Below are 23,006 nucleotides of genomic sequence, written 5' to 3'. Positions count from 1 at the left end.
CCTATGGATGAATCTTGTGTTTTGTATAATGGAAGGATACTGGTGACATAGTCAAACATGGTAACAGCTTTTCAAAGAGATTTTAAAAGTCAGAACTAATTATTTTAAATGATTAAGTATTGGTTTTCTCATAGGGGAGTCCTGTCTTCCACTGTTCGAAACAGAGTCTCTCGTTTGCACCTGTGTGCGCCAGGCTAGCCTAGGCTTCTAAACTCCAGGGAATGTCTGTCTCCACCTTCCATCTCCCTATGGTAACGCTAAGGTTACAGATGCATCCTGTCATGCCTGGCTTCATGTGGCAAGTGCCTTTACTCACCGAGACATGTCTCCAGCCCTGACTACTGGTTCTGGAGCACCTCTGCCATTTTGTAGTTGAGCACAATTGCTGCTATGAAATTCAGAGTGGTAAGAATTGATAGCACTTTACAAATTTTTTAGATCCACTTATTTTATGTGTATGAATATTTTGCCTTCATATATATATATATATATATATACATGTACTATGTGAGTGCCTGGTACCCTCAGATGCCAGAAGAAGGCATTGAATCTCCTAGAACTTTAACTCCAGGAGTTACAGATGGTTGTGAGCCACCATGTAGGTCCTTTGCAAGAACTACAAGTACTCTTAACCACTGAGCCATCTCTCCACTCCTGAAGTTTATCCCTAAAATGTCCTAGCCAAATGCTTAGAATTGTGGGGATGCTGCAGTTTGCCATCTAGGAGAATTCCCATTAAACAGGAGAGTCATGGCATCTTCTGTTCCTAGATGAGTCGGGGGAGTCATAGCACGACTGTGGCCGAGGCTTGAGTTGGCTTCAGTTACAGTGATTACACTGGGAGTTCGGGGCCTGCCTTTCCCCTTTCTTTCTCATATGTGTGAGGACTTAAGTCCTCTTCATCTCACAGAAGGCAGCACTGAAGGATGGCACACCAGGACTCCTGAGCAGAGAGACCCAGACAGCAGAAGTACTGGATTGAAGAAGGCTTTCTTCTTCTTCCACAAATGGTATAATTCACATACCATAAAACTCATCATTTTAAACTGTACAGTTCAGTGGTTCTTGTAGTGTGTTCAAAGACTGCGTAAGCAATGCCTCTAATTCCAGAATATTTTTACTGTCCTCCAGAGAACTCTGACACCCCTAAGCGGTCACTTCCCGCTCCTCTTCTCTTTAAGCTCTTAGCAGCCTCTAATCTGCTTTCACCCTTGATACTGAGCCTGTCCTGGGTGTCAACTAAATGGACTTGGGAAGCATGTGTCTGGCTGCTGTATTCAGCTGCTGCTGTCAGGGCCCATGAACGCCATAGTCTATGCAGCGCTGCTTCCCTTTGGGGTGGAATAATGTCAGTAGATGAATATATCACGTCTTACTCGTTCGTTCATCAGATAATGGATGGTTCGGGGTGTTTGCCCTTTGAGCCATCATTGAGCATCGTCAGTGACGCTCAGCAGCGTGATCAGTGGTGTCTAGAGTCAGGTGAATGTTACACTTCCTCCCTCCTCTCTTCTCACCACCACATGCCCCTACAGAGTGCTCGTCCAGGAGGAGCGATGGGACACACACAAGGCCAGCATCTTCTGTATTATTCCTCGTCCATAGATCTTGTTCCTTGTGTCCTTTGGTGTTCGTAAGCTTTGCACTTGCAGCTGTTCACAGAATTAGTAGGAAGGGGACATGGGGTACTCTGGTGACCAGATAAGCAGCTCTTCTAGGAGCCAAATACATGTTCAGGTTTAATTAAGTTGAAGTAATGGCAAAGTCTAGTTGGACGCCCCCCCCCCCCTTATTTACATCCACCCTTTCAGAAGCTTGTGGTGCCATCTTGGGAACTTTGCTGTCTTCTTTTAATACGACCAACATTTCTCTATTGCTTGTTAGCCTTTGGCTAAGGTCAAGTGTAGAACGGCTGAAAACCCTCTTATATAGAATAGTTGAAAGAGCTGGAGATAGAATAATGATACGTAAAGGGACTAGAGAAATGACTCAGTAGATAAAATGCTTAGTACATAAGTATGGGAATTGGGGGTTGGATCCCCAGTACCCACATAAAGTCTGGGTGGCCATGACAGCTTCTCTGCAGTCTCCAGTGGCAGTATACGAGGGCAGAGATGGGGAATGGTTGGATAAGCTGGTTAGCCAGGCTATCCCAAATGATGAGCCCTGGGCTTAGGAAGAGATCCTGCCTCGTTATATAAGGTGGGGAGCAATTGAGAAAGGGCCTGATATCAATCTTGGGCCTCCACTTGAAGACATGTATGTGTGTGCTCCCACACATGTGAACACATACACCAAACACACACTGAACAATATATGCATGAAAATGTCATAGAGAAAACTATCTGGGGTGATAAAACATTAATTTTAAAAAATTCTTTTTCTTTTCCCTTGAAGAGTCATATGCAATTGGTAATGTCAGCTATGGAGGGCATGGTAATCCAGAAGTGTTTCTAGTCCCCCCAGCAAGCTTGGCAAAGAACCATGGGAGAAACCCCATGGCAGGCAGTTTTCTTAGTGATAGTTGTATGCACTCAGAATTACCTTGGGAATGCCGGTGAAAACGCCCCCATCCCGCGGCACCTTCTTTTGGCACTGTGGGCGGCTCTTTGGGCTTTGTTGCATAGGATTTCAGGCAGTTCTGTTTGACATGTGCCAGAGTTCCTTTTACCTATGAAGAATTAAGCTTATCCTAGGGACAGCGCTGTGGCTAACCTTTATTCTCTATGTCTTGTGCAACAGTATCTGCCGAAGACTCCCAGGATGACTGTAACAGCAGTGGCCACTCTTCAAAATATGGATGATGTTGTATACATAATCTCCACACTTGGTTAATTACTGCTTGATAGAAAATTTCTGTCTCCTTAAGGATCAGGCCTGCTTGCTGTTACTAACTGTCCAAATCACTTTTCATTAGCTGCTTGTCTGGTCGATGGAGCTGAGACTTATCAGTCTGCAGACCCTAATGGAGCTGCTTTCTGTGATCTTAATCAGCACTCTTTAGATGGTTTTCTGGTACAATTAGAGTGCTGTGCTGTCTGACTTTATTAGTGGTTAGGTCACTGTATTCAAATCACTCTCACGGAAACTGAAGATATCCTGCCTCAGGCAGCGAGTATGCTTTATTTAGGCTAAGCAGCTGATGAAATCATTTAGTTTTGCATATTGCATATATGGGAGATGTTCCATATTTTCTAAAGGAAATAAAGTCATTTGATTCTTTTAGGCTGGAATGCATTTTTAAGAGATGAGGTAAACCCCTTGAAGGTGGTATTTATAGTTTGGGGACAATGTGGTTATTTTCTGTCAGTATGAGATGCTCTCATGGTGGTGTTAGGATAGTCCTATGGGATTATTAGGGCTGGAGACACTTCTCTCCAGTGTGTGAGCTAGGAGCCTTTAGCCCCAATGACAGTTGAACACCCCTCTGCCCTTATAGCTGCTTCTTCTCCTTCTCTAGGACCCAAGAACTTGAGGTGACGGTGTGTGATTACACTGAGCAATACTGTGAACTTTTTGTAGTTTTGTAGTAATGATGAGTCTGCTGACCTCCAGGAACCAAACGTGGGGATGTCATCTTAGCTGCGGGACGCCAGAGAACAAATGCATAGGTTTCCCACCACTGGTGTCAGTGGCCAGATGCCACAGTCCGGAAAGTCACAGCAGAGCTCAGAATGCAGGTGCAGTCGTTAGTGAACCCCAACAATCAGGACCCTACGAGGGAAGAAACCGAATAGACCTTCATTTGAAGATAAAGCGAGTCCAAGTACTCAGTGAAGGAGACGTGATGGGCTCTGCCCTCACAGAACCTTTAGCAAAGGAACGGACAGACTGCTGTGGCCCTGGACAGCATCCAGTGCTTGTCTGTATGGTAATTTTCCGGTGTATTTGTAGAATGTACTCGAAGGAAGTATATTTGTTCCTCAACAGAAAGTACAGATCCCTGGGCCTTCTGCCAGGGATTTTTATGTGGTTCGTCTGGTGAGTCTGTTAGAGAATCAGGCTTTCATCATTGGGACCGAAGCAGTACCTGAAATGCGCAGGCCGAAGGAGGGAGGAGTGGTTTGCTCCGGTGTTGGTCGCTGTCGCTTCCAGCAGAGCATGACGAAGAGAACATTAGGACACAAGCATATGGTGGGGCAAAGCTGCTCACCTAATGACAGGCAGGAAACAGTGAGAGAGGGGTCAGGGACAAGACATGTCCTTCAGCGACATGACCCTGGTGACCCACCCGCTAGTACCTCACTACGGTGTCATTAATGCACTGGTGAAGCTCTAGTACTTCAGAATCCAGCCATCAGCTGGAGACGAAGCCTTCAACCACGCGAGTCTTTGGGGCTATTTTGTCTTTAATCCATCATGGAGAGGAATGGGACATGAGTGTTTTAGAAAGCTCCCCAAGTGACTGCAACTCATAGTGATAGCCCCCTTTTACATAGCATCTTTCCCCATGCTGCCAATCTGAAGCCAGATGCCATGGTGTGTACTCTAAGTCTTTGAAAGCAGTTTGGGTCTGTGACAACTCTGTCAATGGCAGATTTGTCTTAGTCAGGGTGACTGTTGCTGTGATGAAATACCATGACCAAAGCAACTTGGAGAGCAAAGGGTTTTTTCAGTTTACACTTCAATACCACAGTTCATCATCAGAGGGAGTCAGGACAGGAACTCAAGCAGGGCAGGAACCTGGAGGCAGGAGCTGATGCAGAGGCCATGGAGGGGTGCTGCTTCCTGGCTTGCCCCTCCTGGCTTGCTCAGCCTGCTTTCTCTCTGTCTCTGAGACAGGGTTTCTCTGAGTAGCCCTGGCTGTCCTGGAACTCGCTCTGTAGCCCAGGCTGGCCTTGAACTCAGAGATCCACCTGCCTTTGCCTCCCAAGTGCTGGGATTAAAGAAAGGCGTGTGCCACCACCGCCCGGTCCCAGCCTGGTTTCTTATAGAGCCAGGATCACCAGCCCAGGGATGGTACCGCCCTTCCCCATCAACCATTAATTAAGAAAATGTCCTACAGGCTTGCCTGTAGCCTAAGTCATGGAGGCTTTTCTCAGTTGAGGCTCCCTTCCCCCAATGACTCTAATTTGTGTCAAGTTGACATAAAACCAGCCCGTGCAGTATTATCTGGACACTTCTTCCTTTTAGCGTATTTTTTTTGTGTGTGTGTGTGTGATGGAGCAAAGGTGTCTTCTTTATTACTGACCTTTAACCTCAGGCTTCTCTGGCATGGCAAACTCTACCTTTGGAGCTAGGTAATTCATTAAGGTGAGGGTTAGTCTGTGTTGTGGAATGCCCAGCAGCATGCCTGACTGGTACCCACTTGATGCCAGTGTTACCCTGCAGCTGTAACAACTAAATATGTCTGTGGACATTGCCAGTGATCCCTGGGTGTACAAGTTTGCCCTTGAAGGAAAGTTACTGGGCTAACTCCATGTTGGGATTCAATTCAGTGGGCAGTCAAAGAAACCACACCAAATGATGACTTCCTCAAAGTAGTGTTGCCTCCCAGCCTTAAGGTATGCTTGACAAATAACATTTCTGAATGTAAAGGTATACAATGTGATTAGTGTAGTAAATTATGAGATGATTGTCACAGCAAGCTTGCTGACATCCATCACTTCACGTTGTTAGAGTGTATTTTTGTGGTGAGAACACATAGGATTGAGTCTATTAGCAAATTTTTTTTTTCCGGAGCTGAGGACCGAACCCAGGCCTTGTGCTTGGTAGATAGGCAAGTGCTCTACCACTGAGCTAAATCTCCAACCCGCTATTAGCAAATTTTGAGCTGGTAGTACAGTGTTAATGACTGTAGCCACGTGCTGTACCTTAGCACTCCAGAACTTACTTACCTAATGTAACTGGCTCCTTGCATCCACCTCTTCTGCATCCTTGTCCCTCAGAGCCACGGTTTTGCTCTCTGCTTTGGTGTGTTTTATTTGTACATGTGTGTTTATTATAGAGGTCAGACACTGAGTTGGGTGTCTTCCTCTTAATTGGAGACAGGGTCTCTAACCTGAAGCTTAGCAGTTGGCTGAACTCACTGGTGAGCAAGCCTCCTGGAACCTCCCTTGTTGAGCCTAGCTCTGGGATAACAGGTGCATCCTGCCACATCTGGCTTTCTGCTTGGGTGCTGGGGACCCAAAATCAGGTCCTTAAGCTTGTGAAACAAACATTTTACTCATTGGGCTGTCTTCCAGCCTGAGTTTGATTCTACTATTCCACCTTGAAAGGGACATCATGCAGTACTTGTCTGTGCTTGCCTTATTTCATTTTAGACAGTGTCTCCAAAGTTAATCTGTTGTCACCAATGGCAGGATTTACTTCTTAAAAGGTAAATTCTACAACAGTCATCTGGACTCCAACCACCATGGCTCTTAGCTTCCTCCCAGCTTAGTGCTTGGCCATCTTTAAGGCATCTCAGAGAGTCTTCATTGTCCAGAATGACACCCATCACATCCTACTTCCAGGGGCAGGTCAAAGGGCAGGTCAAAGGCAACGATAGGAGGTACTGACATGCTTGTACTGTGTGGTGTTTGTTAAAGAAATTTCTGAAAGCTACTATATGACATTTCCATGTATATTATTTATGTTTGTCTAGAATATCTTGCTTGGTACATCCACAGACCCAGTTTTATTTAAAAATGGAGGGTTCTATTATTAAGGAGTAAAGAATGGATATGGTATAAGCAGTTAGCTAATTGTGCTACCATACCATATGCTTATAGTTTACTAAGACAGAAGAGCTGTTTTTCATGCTAGCATTAGGAAGATGCAACTTTGCCGAACTGGACATTTGCCAGACTTAAAGCTATTTCGAACAAGTTCTCACAAAGGGGAAACTTTACTTTTCAATCTACCATTGCTCAGTGTCTACCGTGCCGTATATTAAGCCCAGAGTTGTGTTCCTTGTAGTCATCATCTTACCTGGTCAGTATAACCATGTCAGTGTTATTCCCATTCAGTGATTAAAGGAAGTCAAGTGGCTCGGCCACGATGATACAGTCAGTAAGCAGAGCCGGGATCTGAGCTCAGGTCTACTTGACTGTAAACTCCATATCTAAAGCAGGGTGACTAGCTAGCAGGTAGACAGAAGGCATCAATGACAAGTCTGCAGCCTCCTGGGGATCACTGGAGTCTTCCCTGGCTCTAATCCTTTAAGAGAACACTGCCACCAATGGCGCCCTCGCCTATTACTAAAACAGCAATAGACCGCCAGCTCATCACCGCCATGTTCTCATTGACTACCAACCCAGGCGTCATTAGTTGTTTTTTTTTTTTTAAAGTTCTAGATTTATTTCTGGCCCATTATTTAAAAAGCAAGGCAAAGATTGAAACACTGTATGGAGAACACTTCAGAGTAAAATGTTTAAAATTATGGAGATGGAAGATTATTTAGCTTAGCGAAGGAAGATCGATTTCTCTCCTACATACTGAAATTGAGGTGGTATTTCTTCTTCACTAATGGGCAAGGGCATAATGGATGATTAACTTAAGCAGTCAGAATTTGTAAATAGAATGGAGCTGCTATTTTTTCTTTGTATGGATGCTAGGAAAATGTTTTTTTTTAAAAAAAAATCTCTGAATTGATTTTTGTAATTGCATTAGGTACTTTCGCATCATTATGATCAAAAATATTTGAGAGAAGCAACAGAAGGGTGGAGAGATTCACTTCGGTTGACTGTTTCAGGGCCTTCTCTCTGGCATCTCGAGTATCTCCAGTTGTGGTGGCTAGAGCATGTGACAGCTGTCTCCATTTTGGTGGGCCAGGAACAGAGGGTCCTAGTTGACACCAGGGGTGGATATAAGGTTCAGAAATGCATTCCTAATGACCTAATTCTGCTACCCTGGTCCTCACTTCAAAGGCTCCACCACCTTCAAAATAATGCCCATATTGGAGACCAAGAACTCTAGATAATGAAGTCTTCACGGGTTATTTCAGATTCTAACTGCAGCTTGGCATTTGTACATGAAGATAATGTATTAAAATTATTTAAATTGCATGCTTTTGTGAAGAACATAAATTACTTGAACATTTACTGTTTTTGAACAATGCCGCCCAAAACATATTGTGAATTATGAGTAATAAAATAAGATTACATTGTAAAGGAACATAAAAGAAGAGATTGAGCACACTTTCAAGACAAACTCATAGAGCGTGTTAGAAATCAATAAGCAAGCATAAACTGCTAATCAAAAGACTAGTGTGGGTGGACAGGAGATGAGAAACCCGAGTACAAAATGGTGAATCTTGGAAAAATTTTATGAAAAGAATAAATGAGTATAAATTTAGTTTTAAGAAACCACAGGACGATGTGGGATTTCTTAGGAAAATATGCTCTGAAAATATTTTCACTTGCTTAAAGTAGAAATACATCAACTTCAGAGTAGAATTCCTTCTGTCGGTGTTTTAAATAGCAGAGGGCACAGGGGGGAGCTGAGTGTGTCCGAAGACACACTCATTTGGGGTGAGGAGGAAAGGGAAATCAACATTAGTGCAACATGATTTGATGGAGGAGTCTCTCTGAAGTTGAGAGAATTCATGATGTGCTTACGTTTGGCACAGCACTACCATTGTGGATTGGGGTCTCTGCCTCTTGAGTAACTACCCACCACAGGTCCGCTTGTGCACAGTCCTGAACGTTAGCTGTAGCCATTATTGATTACAGCCTATAGGGCAGGGACTGCACATCAGTTTGTTTTCATTGCGAACACTCATCATTTGCTAGTTACTAACTGAAGTGCAATGCTAAGTTTGGGGGCTAGATGAGCCCCAGTGATAATGCCCCCTTTTTTTCTTTTTCTTTTTGATTTTTCACAACAGAGTTTCTCTGTATAACCTTAGCTGTCCTGGAACTCACTCTGTAGACAAGGCTGGCCTTGAACTCACAGAGATCTGCCTGCCTCTGCCTCCTGAGTGCTGGGATTAAAGGTGTGAGCCACCACCGCCCTGTTGACAGCCCTTCTTTATTCTGAGGTTTGGACCATTGCATAGTCAAAAAAATGAGGCAGAGATTAAATGACAGTTTGATTCCTAGGAGATAATTAAGAACTCATTTTTTCCATGTGTAAACAATGTATTCTCTAATACAGAGTCTTAGGATTAGCTAGTCATCTTTTTGTCTAGAAATGCTGGACCAGAATCAGCCCTCCATATCCCTGCTTCTCCCAGCTTCCCCATGTCCCTGGCAGATCCAGAGTCTACCCGATAGCTGCCCTCGGAGACAAAGAACATACACTCTCAAGAGGAAGGAGAGGCAAAAGGCGTGCTTCACATGCTCGGTTCCTCTTCACCTGTGACCAAGTTAAAACCCCTTCTTCACTGGGGAGGAGTGCATTGGGGATTGAGAGATGCCAGAGTTGGACCTTCTTTTACTTGGAAGGAAGAAGCATCATGAGTGGGGACGAGCAGTTTTCCCCTCCAAAAGAAAGCAATATTGAGTCCCCGTGGCAGCAAAGTGCTTCGTGACTTGTGAGGTCAGCTACAGGAGGAGTGGAGGATGGAGGAGTGGAGGAGTGGAGGATGGAGGAGTAGAGGATGGAGGAGTGGAGGATGGAGGAGTGGAGGATGGAGGAGTGGAGGATGGAGGAGTGGAGGATGGAGGAGTGGAGGATGGAGGAGTGGAGGATGGAGGAGTGGAGGATGGAGGAGTGGAGGATGGAGGAGTGGAGGATGGAGGAGTGGAGGATGGAGGAGTGGAGGAATGGAGGAGTGGAGGATGGAGGAGTGAATTTGGAGGAGTGGAGGTGTGGAGGAGGAGTGACATTCTGGTAACTTTGGCAGCTGGTTCTTGAGTGCACTGAGAACTCTGGCTTTGGGAAATTTGCCGATTTCTGCTGCGGGCACAACCATTCTCAAGTCACCGACGTGCTATCTTTGAATATGGAGTTGGGAAGAGATCATAATGGTAGTCTGTTATGAGTGTAGTAGTTCCGTGCTGATATAATAGACAAAGTAACCCCATGGGTGGTGTTAATTGTAGGATGAATAAAGTTGTTAGGAGAGGGTGATGCCTCCTCCATCTTGGGGTGACCAGTCACTGTTGTAACACAGAAATACAATTCTAGAGATGGACAAGGTGTAACAGTGTGAAACAGCAGCCTAGGGCAGGGGTTCTCAGCCTTCCTAATGCTGCAACCCTTTAATACAGCTCCTCATGTTGGGGTGACCCCCAACCATACAGTTATTTCATTGTTACTTCATAACTGTAATTTTGCTACTGTTATGAATCATAGTGTAAAGATCCGGCATGCGACCCTTCCCACAGGTTGAGAACCACTGACCTAGGGGCTGGGGAGATAGCTCAGCATTAAGAGGACACTTGCTATTCTTCCAGAGGACCTGCTTTTCCTTCTCAGCAGTCGTGTTGGGCAGCTCACAGCTGCATGTAACTCTCTAGGTCCGGGGGCTCCAACACCCCTGGTCCCTTAGGGTGCCTACACTCATGTGCACATACCACACAGAGACAAACACACATATACATGCAAATAATTAAAAAGAAATCGTCTACAGAGTCACCGTACAGTGATCATTCATGCTTCTAAAGTAGCAAGAACTTGGTCTCACAAGTCATATAGAAAGCCAGACATGGTGACATAGGCCTGTCATCTCAGTATCTGGGAGACCGGAGGAAAAAAACCAAAGACAGATTTGAGGTCAGTGTAATATTGTAGTGAGACCCTGTCTTAAGGACACTTCCCTTGGAAGCCATGCTGGTTTCCCTGTAAGGGCTAAAGGTAAAGTTGGCAGCCGACAGGAGCAGACAACAAAATTCTCAGATCGTGACCTAAGTAGGATTAACTGATGAGATGAGGTCACACGATACCTTACTTCAGGTAAACTTTACTCAGAATGTTTTGGAAAGTCATTAGAGAATTTCCAAAATAAACTATAAAACTCAGCAGCAAAGTAATGTCCAGGAAATACTCTGAACAGACATGTATAATGTAGGCATTGAGAGTAAACTAGACACACTGGTACTGTATGAGTGCTGTACAAGTGGGCAACAGTGATGGTAGTGACCTTTAGAAAACACCAGAAGCACCAGGAGAAACTACAGATAACAACAGGGTGGCTTTTGTGAGCTTAGCTACAGGACACAGGCAGGGATGACATGGCTTTGGTAATTTCTGTAGCATATCATTTCTAGAAGTTCTGGGTCCTAGGAGATGAATCTGTAGGAACATTGAGTTATTTGTGATGATAAAAAGCATAGACAGACAAGACTGAAAATAATATTCACTAGTCATAAACAGATGGATTTTTTTTATACATAGATAGGGTCTTACTGTGTATCCCAAGCTTGTCTTGAACTCATGGCAGCCCCCATACTTCAGCCTCCTCAAAGAAAATTGTTAATAATAAGAGTATTTCCAGGTAATTTATATATGTACAGGGGAGAAGGGGATATCGTAGACATTTATGTAAGTCACGACACCTCGTTGAGCTGCTCTAGTCTAGAATCCTGCCCACTGTGGCTCACAGAGATGGGTTTCCTCACCCTTGTGGTGATTGGGTAGGGCCCAGGATGGTTGATTACTCCAGAATTCCGTTCAGATGTCATTTTCTGAGTGTTCCATGAATGCAAAAAGGTTAAGCATGTCTCTGCCTTTTTTGGAGTCACCTTTTGCAAACTAGAAAGATGAAGAGGACTGAAAGACGCTGCTCTAAAGACGAACTGAAAGCCCCTTTGGTAGAAAACTCCCTTTCCGCTCTAAGTCCTAACCTCAGTCCTCTTCAGCCTGTGCCTCTGACGCTGTGCCCAGTACCACTGACAGCTGTCTTGTGCAGAGAGCTACAGACTGTGTTATTCTCAGCAGTACTCCTAAACACAGGAAATAAAGACTATACCATTCCTATATTCATAATGTCCCATGCCTGTGGCGGATGTATACGCTGTTTTTTTTCTTTTTAATATTTACTTTTATTTTATTTGCATTGGTGTTTTGCCTGCATATATGTCTGTATGAGGGTGTTGGGTTCCGTGGAACTGGAGTTACAGACTTGTGAGCTGCCATGAGGGCTCTAGGAATTGAACCCAGGTCCTCTGGAAGAGCAATCAGTGCTCTTAACCACGGAGCCATCTCTCCAGCCCCATAAACTGTTTTCTGTAATGCTATTTTATAAATGTGGAAGTGTTCATAACTTTTTATGTAATTGCTATGCATAATTTATCCTAAGAAAATAATCATGAGTTTGTGGAAAGACTTTTTTTCCATGATTATTGTGTTTTTTGTTTTGTTTTTGCATTTTATTTAAAATAGAGAAAAGTTTTAAACAACCAAAACACTTAACAATAAAGGTTTAGTTTTAAAGATATTGGCACATCTATATTATGTATTACCAATGGCACAGAATTAGAATATTTAAACATGTCATCTCTCATGAATATTACATTTAAAGACTTACTGTATTTTTATTCATGTATCTTTGTGTGTATCTGTTTACACACGTGTGTGAATGCCTCTTAGGTTAGAACACAGTGTTGGACCACTGGAGCTGGAGTTACAGGGGCCTGTGAACTGCCAGACCTGGGTTCTGGGAACCAAACTCAGGTCCTCTGAAAGAGCAGTAAGCACTCTTAACCACTGAGCCATCTCTCCAGCCCCAAAATGAATTAATTAATGAAGTTCTGGATAAAAGAACTCTAAGATAGTTCTTATAAAGCCTTATAAAGCCGAAAAAACATTGAATCGGACAAAGATATGCCAGATGTGAACAGTAAGTCTGAGTGTTGTGCTTTGTGTATTTTTCATTTTCTTCAATGAACATGTGTTATTTTAGAGAAAGTAAAGATTGGCTCACATTGAGAAAATAAAGTCTGTCCAGCCATTTATCAGGCTGGAGTAACAGACTCTAGAGCCAGCTACCAAGTTAGCAGGAAGCAACATTTCTCTCTTGTAGACACTGCAACTGTAAAATGTCATTATGATCCCCACTTCTTGAGTGTTCTTGATCACTGAGAATTTTTGTTTTCAAAATTTAGACTCTCAGAGACTTGGAGTTGTATCAGTAGGAAGGGCGTGCCCTGGCTTTGGCTAGGGGCCCAGGTCAGTTTTACACACAGAAATACCTTTGATTTATAATTGGGATGAAGGCTTGAGCTAGAGGATTTCTGCACATAGGCCACATCTAGTTTTCCTTAAAGTTTATGGTTCCAGAGGAAATCGGACCCTGATCCCCACCCAAAGCTGCCCACATTGTAAAGCCTGTGAGCCCATCAAGTGATGCTTCTTTTAGATTTTACAGGACCTTATCTTCTCCACACAGCTCCTCCACTGTTCTCTGTTGTAGTTAGAGACCTCGCTGTATAAACCTGATTTTGTTAGACTCAGGGCTGGATAGTCTGGGGACCTCAGAACTAAAATACATTTTTAATTAGGAAAAAGGGCTGTGTTAAAGTCTTCATGCATCTCTCCGTCCCTCCCCTCCCCCACTAGGTAGCACACATCTGACGAGTCACCGGTGGTGGTAAGGAACAACAGTAATGACTGACAGTTACAGAACTCTCACTGGGATAGGCACTGTTCCATAGGTTATAACCCATCATCCACATCCAACTTAGCCTACACAACAGCTCTATAAGGCAAAACTCCTTCCAATGCAAGTTAGACACTTTAAATAATTTTCTCAGAGCGATAAAGTATGTCTTAGAAACAGGCTTGAACACGGCGGTGCCTCATGTCAAAACTCACATTAAGCATTCTCACCCTGTTCTAAATCGTCCAGTAGATCCTTTGTTAAGGTCATGGATATAATAGAGAGCATTAGTTTAGCTGACTGAAATCACCATGGATATTTTTTTTCTCATATGCTTTAACTGGAATCCTAGCATGTTGTTCCTAGTTTTTGGCAATTCTGTAAACATCTCTTTTAAAATGTATAGATTTTCTTAAATGTTTGAATATGGTATTCTCGTCTCTATTCTTGCTAATTTTATTTATCCTCACTTATTTTTGAGACAAGTTCTTACTAAATAGCCATGGCTGGCTTAGAACTCACTAGGTAGGCCATGCTGGCCTCGAACTCACAGAAGTCCACCGGCCTCTGCCTCCCGAGTACTAGGATTAAAGGGGTGCACCACCACCACACCTAGCTATGTCTTTGGTAGTTTGATTATAAAGTAGTATTTGAAACTATTTACCAAATTATCTACCCCAAGCTAAGGACTGTTCTATCTTCTGTTGTCCTAAGATATTCCAGCACGTGTATGCCCAGAAAACTCGAAACTAATAGTTCTTTAAAGTCTGTGTGAAGTGTAATTAATAAATGAAGCCTGCATGTACACACAAACCCGGGGGGGGGGGGACAGAAACAGAGAGAGACAGGGAGGGACAGACTGACAGAGATTGTGTTTGGTGTGTGGGTGACTTTGAAGTCAACATTCTAAGACTCCAGGGCTGCTGTGAGCAGTGGTTAGAAGTGTGATCATCTGTAGGCTGCTTTGGAGCTTACCGCTTCTCAAGCATTTCAGTTCTGTGGAAGAGTTCATAAATTCCAAGTCTGCTTAGCCAAATTTATGATGAAAATGCAAGAGAGGTCAGGTGGCTACTCAGAGGAGCAAGTGATGTGTCTTTGTGTGACCTTGTCCATGCAGAAGAGAGACTGTAGACAGTTGCTGGAGTTGGGAAGCAGTTGGACTCGGGTCATGGTACTTCTCTTTAATTAAAAGTTTTACATGTTCTACTAACTTTATTTATTGTGCATGTGTGATGCACACATGTCACAGGGCATCCGAGGAGATCAGCAGACAACTTAGAGGAGTTGGCTCGCTCTCTCCACCATGTGTGACCTAGGGGTCATTAGGTTGTCAGGCTTGGAGTCTTGATGGCTTGGCTGCAAGCCCCCTACCTCCTGAGCCATCTCACCAGCCTGTTCTTGAGTTTAGATGGTCATTTTGGGAAAACACACCCAGAATCTATACAGGTCCAATCAAGGCAAAGTCTACAGCTTTCTCTTGGTTCTGGAACCAGACTCACACAGTGTGACCTTCCTCCTGGAGAGGAAAACATCCTCAGGCTGCTGGGTGTTTGAATAGCTCCTGGAGAGCTGAGCACCTGTGCTATTTACAATAATCCAGCATCAGAGACACATATAAATAGCCAAGTAATAAGGCAGGTCTTCGGGCTAGAAGTGGTGTGAAGTGGGTTTAAAAGCCAGGCAGTTGTAGCATTAAATCTCCCATGAAAGGGAAAATCCTTAGCATCAGAGGGAATGGTCATGACCTCAGTGTTTAAGAACTAATGGGATTTGAACAGATAAGGGGAGGCAGTTGTGTGAGAGGGAGGAGCCACAGGAGAGCAGGTTGGGAGTCAGGGAAGGGCCAGAGTGTGCTGGGAGCCTCATGGTCTGATTAGGCAGAAACTGTGTTCAGGAGATGTGGAAGGCAGCGAGTCTGGGAGTGCTATGCTTCCAGACTTTAGAAAGCCTTTGACAAGATAAGCTTAGACCTATATTGAATTTCCAAAAGGCAGGCGACTGCCGAACAGCACGACGCTTCAGTTGTCAATTGTCATTCTGTCTGTAGTACTTATAAGCCATTGGGACCTTGTATGGATTTCCTAATCCATCCAAGCGTCACTGTCCACCTCCGCAGTGGAGGGGTGACTCCAGCATCTATTAAGGGGGACCCTACAGTGTGTGAAGGTTAGCTCCTGTTGCATGTCATTTTAAGAGTTAACTAAGAGTGTTAATTCTTTGCTCAGATGGTGTGTATTTCTTCAGTCCCAGCCCTGACTCAGTTGTTCCAAAGCATGAATCACTAAGAACATCAAAAGAACAAATTGTTCACAATATTAGGTGGGCCCATTAAATGTTAGAGACATTAAGTCTTGTTAGTTTAGCTCATTTATATTTATTGAATCTCTGCTGTATGTTTAGTGCCTACCTGGGTCCAAGAGGAGAGAAACAGGACAACCCCTGTCTTTACGGGATTCATAATTAGATGGGAAGAAAAAAGTATCCTGTCTTTTTCATAGACAAAGCCACAATATTTTCTTGGGCTCAAAAATGTGTCGTCAATCTTTAGACTTCCGTGACTGGACACACCGTTTTCATTTGCTTGTTCATAGCACTCTTTGAGGAAGTGTGGCTCTTTAAACCATCAGTGTAAAACAAACAGGTCCTGTTACCAGGCAGAAGTGAGCTAGGATTTGGAAGAAGACATGCTAAGGTGCATTACCTGATACATGGTAGGACTTGAGGGAACACTCGAGGTATGTTAGCTCTAATTAGATCTTCCAATGGGAGATCGCCTGTTGGAAGGAAGTGGAGCAAGAGCTCGGAGAAACTAGTTTGGAGAATGCTGTAGAAGTTGACCTGGCTGAGTCCATCTTTCTGTGGAGGGGGAGGAGCTGGTGGTAGAGCTGAGGCAGTGGAGGGAACAGCAGGCTGGGGTCAGGGCTCCTCCTTTGAGGAGGTCCTGAGCAAGGAACGATGGGGTTCCTCTAGGGGGGAGAGTTTGTTTTTGTTTTTCTGAGACAGGGTTTCTCTGTGTAGCCTTGGCTGTCCTGGAACTCACTCTGTAGACCAGGCTGGCCTCAAACTCCCAGAGATCCACCTGCCTCTGCGTTCTGAGTGCTGCGATAAAAGGCATGTGCCACCATACCCGTGTCCTGGCATGGGGGGGTGGAGGGATTGGCAAAGTGCTCAAGTGGCTTTGGATGGGAGAGAAGGACAGGGTCGGGGGGACAGCCAGACTGTGGAGCCGATGCAGAGCCCCACAGGTGAGAAGACACAGGGCGACAGCAGAAGGGAAGCAGGGGCTCGTTGACAGATGTGAAGAGCACAAGGCAGTGGGATGGATGCTTGCTCACAGATTGTGTTTCTCACAGAGCAGGCTTCAGAAGGACGGTGGCACCTGTGCGGAAATGGAGACATAACCTCGGGGATGTCAGGAAGAGAGTGGAGCAGAAAGGGGAACGGCTTCGCAAAGTTTCTGAAGTGACTCATAATTGTACCATTTTAGTACAGCTGCCCCTCGGTCATTCCGTTTGCCTTGCAGTAATCCAGGTTCCTTTTTACAGTCAGATGTCTGCAGTTAAAAACACACACATCCTTTGCATTTTAACAATTCAAGTCTTATAAACGTGTGCTTTGTAATTAGAAACACTACTGGCTGCAAGCGCTCCCTCTAATCTGATATATCCCCAGCGTGTCTGGAAGCAGAGGCCGTATCAGTGTTCATTCCTGTGTCCAGAGTCTAGGAAGAGATCACAAATGTTTGTCGGAAGCAGTTTTGGTTATTTCTGTTCTTTTCCTTATGGAAGTCCCCACAATAAACATGCATATATGGTAGTTTAGGGTTTTGTTTTGTTTTTGTAAGTGGATGGGGGTCCGGTCTGTTCAATTGTTTCCTTATGGTACACTTCAGATTGGATGGACGTGGAGGCTATTTAAGAGATCTGGATTGCGGCATACTGGGAGGTGTTTGCAGACTCACTCTGGAGTGCAGAGAGAAGTGAGTGTGGTCTAGGAGTAAACCTAAAACCTGGAATCGTGAAGGACGTGGTGAGGGAGTGCTAGGCTTTGGTAGTTCCGGTGGAGGCTTCCTGTAAGCTATTTCCTCATCCATTTAGCACCTTGCAGGACAAGTCACAAGTAAGGAGCCATTTTTGTACTTTGCCATTATTTGGTGGAATGAGGCAATTCCACCAGAAAACTATCATCCATAATGTTCCTAGCAAGGCTTCAAATTGGAAAACAACCTGAATATACAATCAGCCTAGAGATATTTCCTATGTGTATGGAGTTCTCTCTTTTTTGGTTTTTCGAGACAAGGTTTCATAGTGTATCCCTGGCTGTCCTGGAACTCACTTTGTAGACCAGGCTGGTCTCGAACTCACAGAGATCTGCCTCCCTAGTGCCTGGGATTAAAGGTATGTGCCACCATGCCCAGCTAAATATGGAGTTCTCAAAAAGCCCTCTTCTAGTTGGGATGACATTTGGTCACAAGGCAGGTTCACATACAGTGACTTATAATTAGCTTTTTTTTTTTTTTCCCAATTTGCTTCCCCAAACACCAATGTAGGAAACACACCCTGAGATATTTGATGGCTTGGGGATGTCACTGGAGACCTAAGTTGTACATCTCTTCTTACTTCACCATCCTTAGCATGTGCCCTTGTCTTTATGGTTCTTGAGGGATGGAGGTGGCCGATGTCCCTTTGCCGGACTGCATCCTGGCCTCACACAGGACAGTGATAAAAAGGCAAAGATGAACTCTGTCAGGGCTTTACTATGTCATCTGCCCACTGTGAATGCTCTCTGGAGTCCCTCCCTGCCATGTGTTACCCTCTACTAAGACACCGTCAGATGGCCACCCCTCCCTGCTCGGGGGTCTGGGGCTAAGTACATTGCTTTCCTGATACAGCTGTGGTAGCTATCAGTGTCTGCCACAGTCTAGAGGTGACAGGGTGTCAGTGCCAATAACAGCTTCCCTTTGCGATGGCAAGAGTCAGGCGTCAGGGTAGCTGAAGAGAGGGAAAAAAAAGATTCAGATTTGTGAGGAATCTACAAATAGCTTTAATTGGGATGAATTTGCGTGTCTCCTTTGATTTGGGTTGAAAAGCTGAAGAGCGTTCTATGATTTTGCCCTAAGTGACAGCCAGTGGTTTGTTGGTTGGTTGGTTTTGAAACGTGCCTTGTGATGTTAGGCCGGCGTGTGCTGTCGCCGAGCTGTGTCACGAGTCCTCTTTTCCCTTTTCATTTTGAGACAGGGTCTCCTCCGGCTTCCCAGCCGGGTTCCTGACTCACTGTGTGGTCCAGGCTGGCCTCAAACCTGTGATCCTCCTGTCTTCGTCCCTGGAAGCCAGCATCTGGGCCACCAGGCTTGCCCAGAGTTAGTGCTTAAAATGAGAACTAATGCTAATTAGCTTTATTGTGGAAAACCTCTAAACAAAATTATAAATAGAGGATAGGAAACACTCAGAGCAGTTTGGTTAGGGAAATACCTGGCAACCATTGAGTGATTCTCAAGAACCCATTTCTAAGCCAGGCTCAGTGGCTCACGCCTTTAATCCCAGCACTCAGGAAGCAGAGGCAGATGGATCTATGTGAGTTCGAGGCCAGTGAGGCCAGCAAGACCAGCCTGGTCTACATAGTGAGTTCTAGGACAGCCAGGGATATATAGTGGAACCTTATCTCAAAACAAAGCAGCCCTTGGCTCACACCTGTCATCTAACATGCAAACTTTTCTGTATTTTCTCTGAATGAGGACCTCTCAGGCACACACACGTGTCCCCTGTGTTCTAAGCTAATGGTTCTTGGCTCTCCCTGCATAAGAAGTATGAAAGCAGCTTCAGGAAAATATGCACGCCAGATGTCCACAGCAGATGTTCTGCCGCTAATGGTCTGGAACAGTCGTGTGAGAAGTAATGAAGAAGTAGACCAGGAGAGTGGCAGCATGGCTGGAGGGTTAGACCATCAGTCGACTACTGCACTTAGACAAGGTTCCTCCTGCTCACACACTCCAGCTCGGCCGGTGCCTGAGGCTGAGCACTGGAAATGCAGCCCAAGAGCTTAAGAGCTTTGTTTTGTATTTCTTTGCTTTTTTTTTTTTTTTTTTGGTAATATAGGGGATGGAACGTGGGGCTTGTGCGTGTGATAGACGAGCTCCACCACTGAGCTACAACCCCAACCCTAAGATTGTAATATAATTAAACTTACTAGCTACATGTAACTAGTGGCCATCTATTGGAAAATGAAAATTTAAGAGCTAGAACCGATTGTCTCTAGTTACTGGGGAAGGCTCAGCGGAGGACTTTAACATGACCTTCAACGTTGAACATGACCTTGAAGTTTTTTCAGTCATGGGGCAGGTAGTGATGCTCTCTGTCAGAGCAGAGTGACTTTTACATTAAGGCCTCAGAAATGACTAGCCTGCGGCACATCACCTGACATTTTCGAGGTGCTCTGGTCATCAGGATGATTTTGATGAGTCCTGGGGCCTTACAGCCCCTGTGCTGTGTGTGTTTAGCATAAACACCGTCTGAAGATGTCTCTGAAAATAACGTTGCCTTCCTATTGAATCTTTACTTTCTCTCTTTTAAAATCAGGTATCAAATTGTAGTGGAAATAATCCAAGCAACCACGATTAGCAGCTTTCCACAGCTGAAGAGGCACAAGGGTAAGAACCAATCTGTTTCTCTCAGTACACGTTGGACAGGTCCTCAGTCTACCCTGAGTTCAGTCTATCCCTCTCCTGTCAGTGTTTTAGAAATGTGGAGCATTCTACTGACTTATTTAAATAATTAAATTAAACAGTGGTCTAATATCATTAAAGAAAGTAAAGGAATTTCATCCTGACAAAAATCTGTATTTTCTTTATGTGTGTGTGTGTGTGTCTTATGTGTATGTTCATGTGTGTATAGGTGCATGTGTGTGCACATACATATTGAAGCCAGAGGACAACTTTGAGTATCATTGGGCACTTTTTACCTTTCAGGTTGGGGTGAGGGTGGAAAGGGTCTTTCCCTGGCCTGGAACTTACCAAGCATGCCAGCTAGTGGGCCAGTGTGGCCCCAGGATCCGCCCCACACCACCAGCTCCTACATTTTTTATGTGTGTTCCAGGAATCAAACTTAGCATTTGTGCTTTCAAGGCGAGCACTTTAGTCTCATGAACCTATAAAAACTCAGCTGTGGCCACAGATCCCAGAAGGCTGGAATCGGAGCTTCTGTTTTCACTTTTCTCAGAGTCCGTGTGAATGTTTCTGTTTGAACCCTGCTCTTCTTGGTAGTCCTTTAAGCGATCCTGGCAGGGCAGTGTTTGCCTGCTTCACTTAGTCTGAAGTGTTTGGATTGTGAAGTGTTTTCCTCTTTCTACACTTTGTTTTAGGGTTTTGGTTTGTTTTTTTTTTTTCAAACTTTTTTCATTCTCTGTGTCTTTCACATCATGCATCTCAATCCCATTCATATCCTCCTTCTTTTGTATCTGCCCTTTTCCCTTGCATTCTCCCCCCAAAATGAAATAAAATGAAATTTAAGAGAAAAAAGAAGGAAAAATGTCATCATGGAAGCTGCAGTGTGACACAGTGAGTCACACAGTGAACCCTTTGGTCCATATACATCTTTACTTGCAAGTGTTCATTGCAGAGTCATTGGTCTGGTTCGAGGCCTCTGGTTTCTGCTACACTATCAATGCTGGGCCCTCACTGGGTCTCCTCTTGGATATCCTGTTATTGCCCTGTGTCCTGGAGATCCTGCAGCTTTGGATCTGCAGGACCGTCCCCTTTCATGTGCTCCAGCAGATCATAGATGGGGTGGATCAACTCATAACCCTGGTGCTGGTCCTGGGTAGTTGCAGGGTTGGTCAGCCCACCAGCTCTCCCTTGGCCTCACCACCAAGGTGAGCTCTCCAGCATTGCCATGGCTAGTTCACCCTTGCAGCCTTGAGCTGGTTTTCCTGCTTTCATGCCCTCAGGGTCGGCTTTCCCACACCTCCATCATCAAGGCCAGCTCTACTGTGTTGACTAGACAGGTGCAGGGGCCACGCTCCCTAGTGCTGCAGCTGGTGACAGGCAGGGACAGCTCTCCCACCTGCCACAGGCAGGGAGGGGCGGGGAGGGGGCAGCTCTCCCCCACCCACACCACCGTATGGCAGATGAGGGCCGGGACCAGATCTCCCATGCTGACGTTCTTGAGGTTGGTTCACCCGCACCCCCTTCAGTAGGGTCAGCTCTCCTGTGCTGCCCAGATGAGGTGCAGGGCCACTTTCCCAAGTGCTGCAGCTGGTAAGGGGGAGGGTCAGGTTTCCCATCTGTTGTAGGCGGCAAGGGGTAAGGGAGTCATCTCTCCTTGGCACCCATGCCTTGGCATGACAAGTAGAAGGGACAGCTCTCCCATGCTCACAACTTCAGGGCTGGTTCTTCCGCACCCCCACCAACAGGATCGGCTCTACTCTGCTGCCCACGTGAGGTGTAGGGCCTGCTTTGTGGAGTGCTGAAGCTGATGAGGGCCAGGGGCAGCTCTCCCACCCACCACAGGAGGGGAGGGGTGAAGGGTGGGGAGGAAGTAATCTCTCCCCAACTCATGCCACCATATGGCAGATGAAGGGTGGGGCCAGATCTCCCACACTCACATTCTTGGAACCTTCTCACCTGCACTTACCCCCCCCCCCCCCCACCAGCAGGGTCAGCTCCACTATGCTGCCCAGACAGGTGCAGGACCCGCTTTCCTGAGTGTTGCAGCTGGTAAAGGGGAGGACCAGCTCCCTCACCAGTTGAAGATGTTAGGAGTGAGTGGGAGGGCATCTTCCCTCCCCCCCCACTGCAGATGAGGGAGGCAGTACCAGCTGTGTTGCCCTCATGCACCTCGTCTATAGGGTCAACTCTACTGTGCTGCCCAGGCGAAGGGCAGGGCCTGTTCTCCTGAGTGCTGCAGCTGGTGAGGGGTTGGGTCTGGTTCCCAGCAGGTGTCAGGGGGCAAGGGGAGGAGGCCATCTTTCCCTCATCTATGCCCACATCATCACATGGCAGACAAGAGGGGCGTGACCTGCTCTCTCATTCTCACACCCTCAGGGCCAGCTCACCCATGCCCCTGCGAACAGGCTCAGCTCTATTGTGCTACCCAGGTGAGGTGTAGGACCCTCTCTCCTGAGTGCTTCAGCTGGTGAGGGGCAGGACCAGTTCTCCCAAGTGTTGCAGCCAGTGAGGGGCCACTTCTGCATAGTCTTATCCTCTCAGCCTTTGGTGGTATCAGGAGACAGGGACATCAACACAGACAGCAGCTATATCAGGGCCTTGAACTCAAACATGGGCCCTTCCAGCAGCCCAGGCCCAGACATCACCATGGCACTAGGTAGTGATCAGGCTACCCACCTCAGCCCGCTCCTCACTGCTTTCACCTCTTCAGACATGCCTCTGTCCACAGGACATGAACCATTCTGTATGTGTGTCTCTCCCATATCACACCATACATTTGCTCACCATAATAGTGCTGTGTTGAGGAATGTTATTTTAAGGTGTGTTCCTTTTGTTTATGTTGCATTTGTTTAACTCTGTGAAGCTGTGTTACTGTGCCCA

At 45.5% G+C, this 23,006-nt stretch overlaps 1 protein-coding gene across 1 annotated transcript in view; it reads left to right on the top strand.

The window, feature by feature from the left end:
• Snx25 (sorting nexin 25) overlaps positions 1–23,006 on the top strand; it is a 117,380-nt gene that overhangs the window by 47,006 nt on the left and 47,368 nt on the right. The window contains exon 6 of the mRNA XM_052752218.1: positions 20,041–20,111. Coding sequence (XP_052608178.1) covers positions 20,041–20,111 — 71 coding nt within the window. The remainder of the gene's footprint in view (positions 1–20,040; positions 20,112–23,006) is intronic.

The sequence above is a fragment of the Peromyscus californicus genome, unplaced genomic scaffold (genome assembly GCF_007827085.1).
Source record: "Peromyscus californicus insignis strain IS unplaced genomic scaffold, ASM782708v3 Scaffold_23__1_contigs__length_62951481, whole genome shotgun sequence".
NCBI classification, from domain to species: domain Eukaryota; kingdom Metazoa; phylum Chordata; class Mammalia; order Rodentia; family Cricetidae; genus Peromyscus; species Peromyscus californicus.
This window is presented reverse-complemented; position numbering and strand designations above follow the sequence as displayed.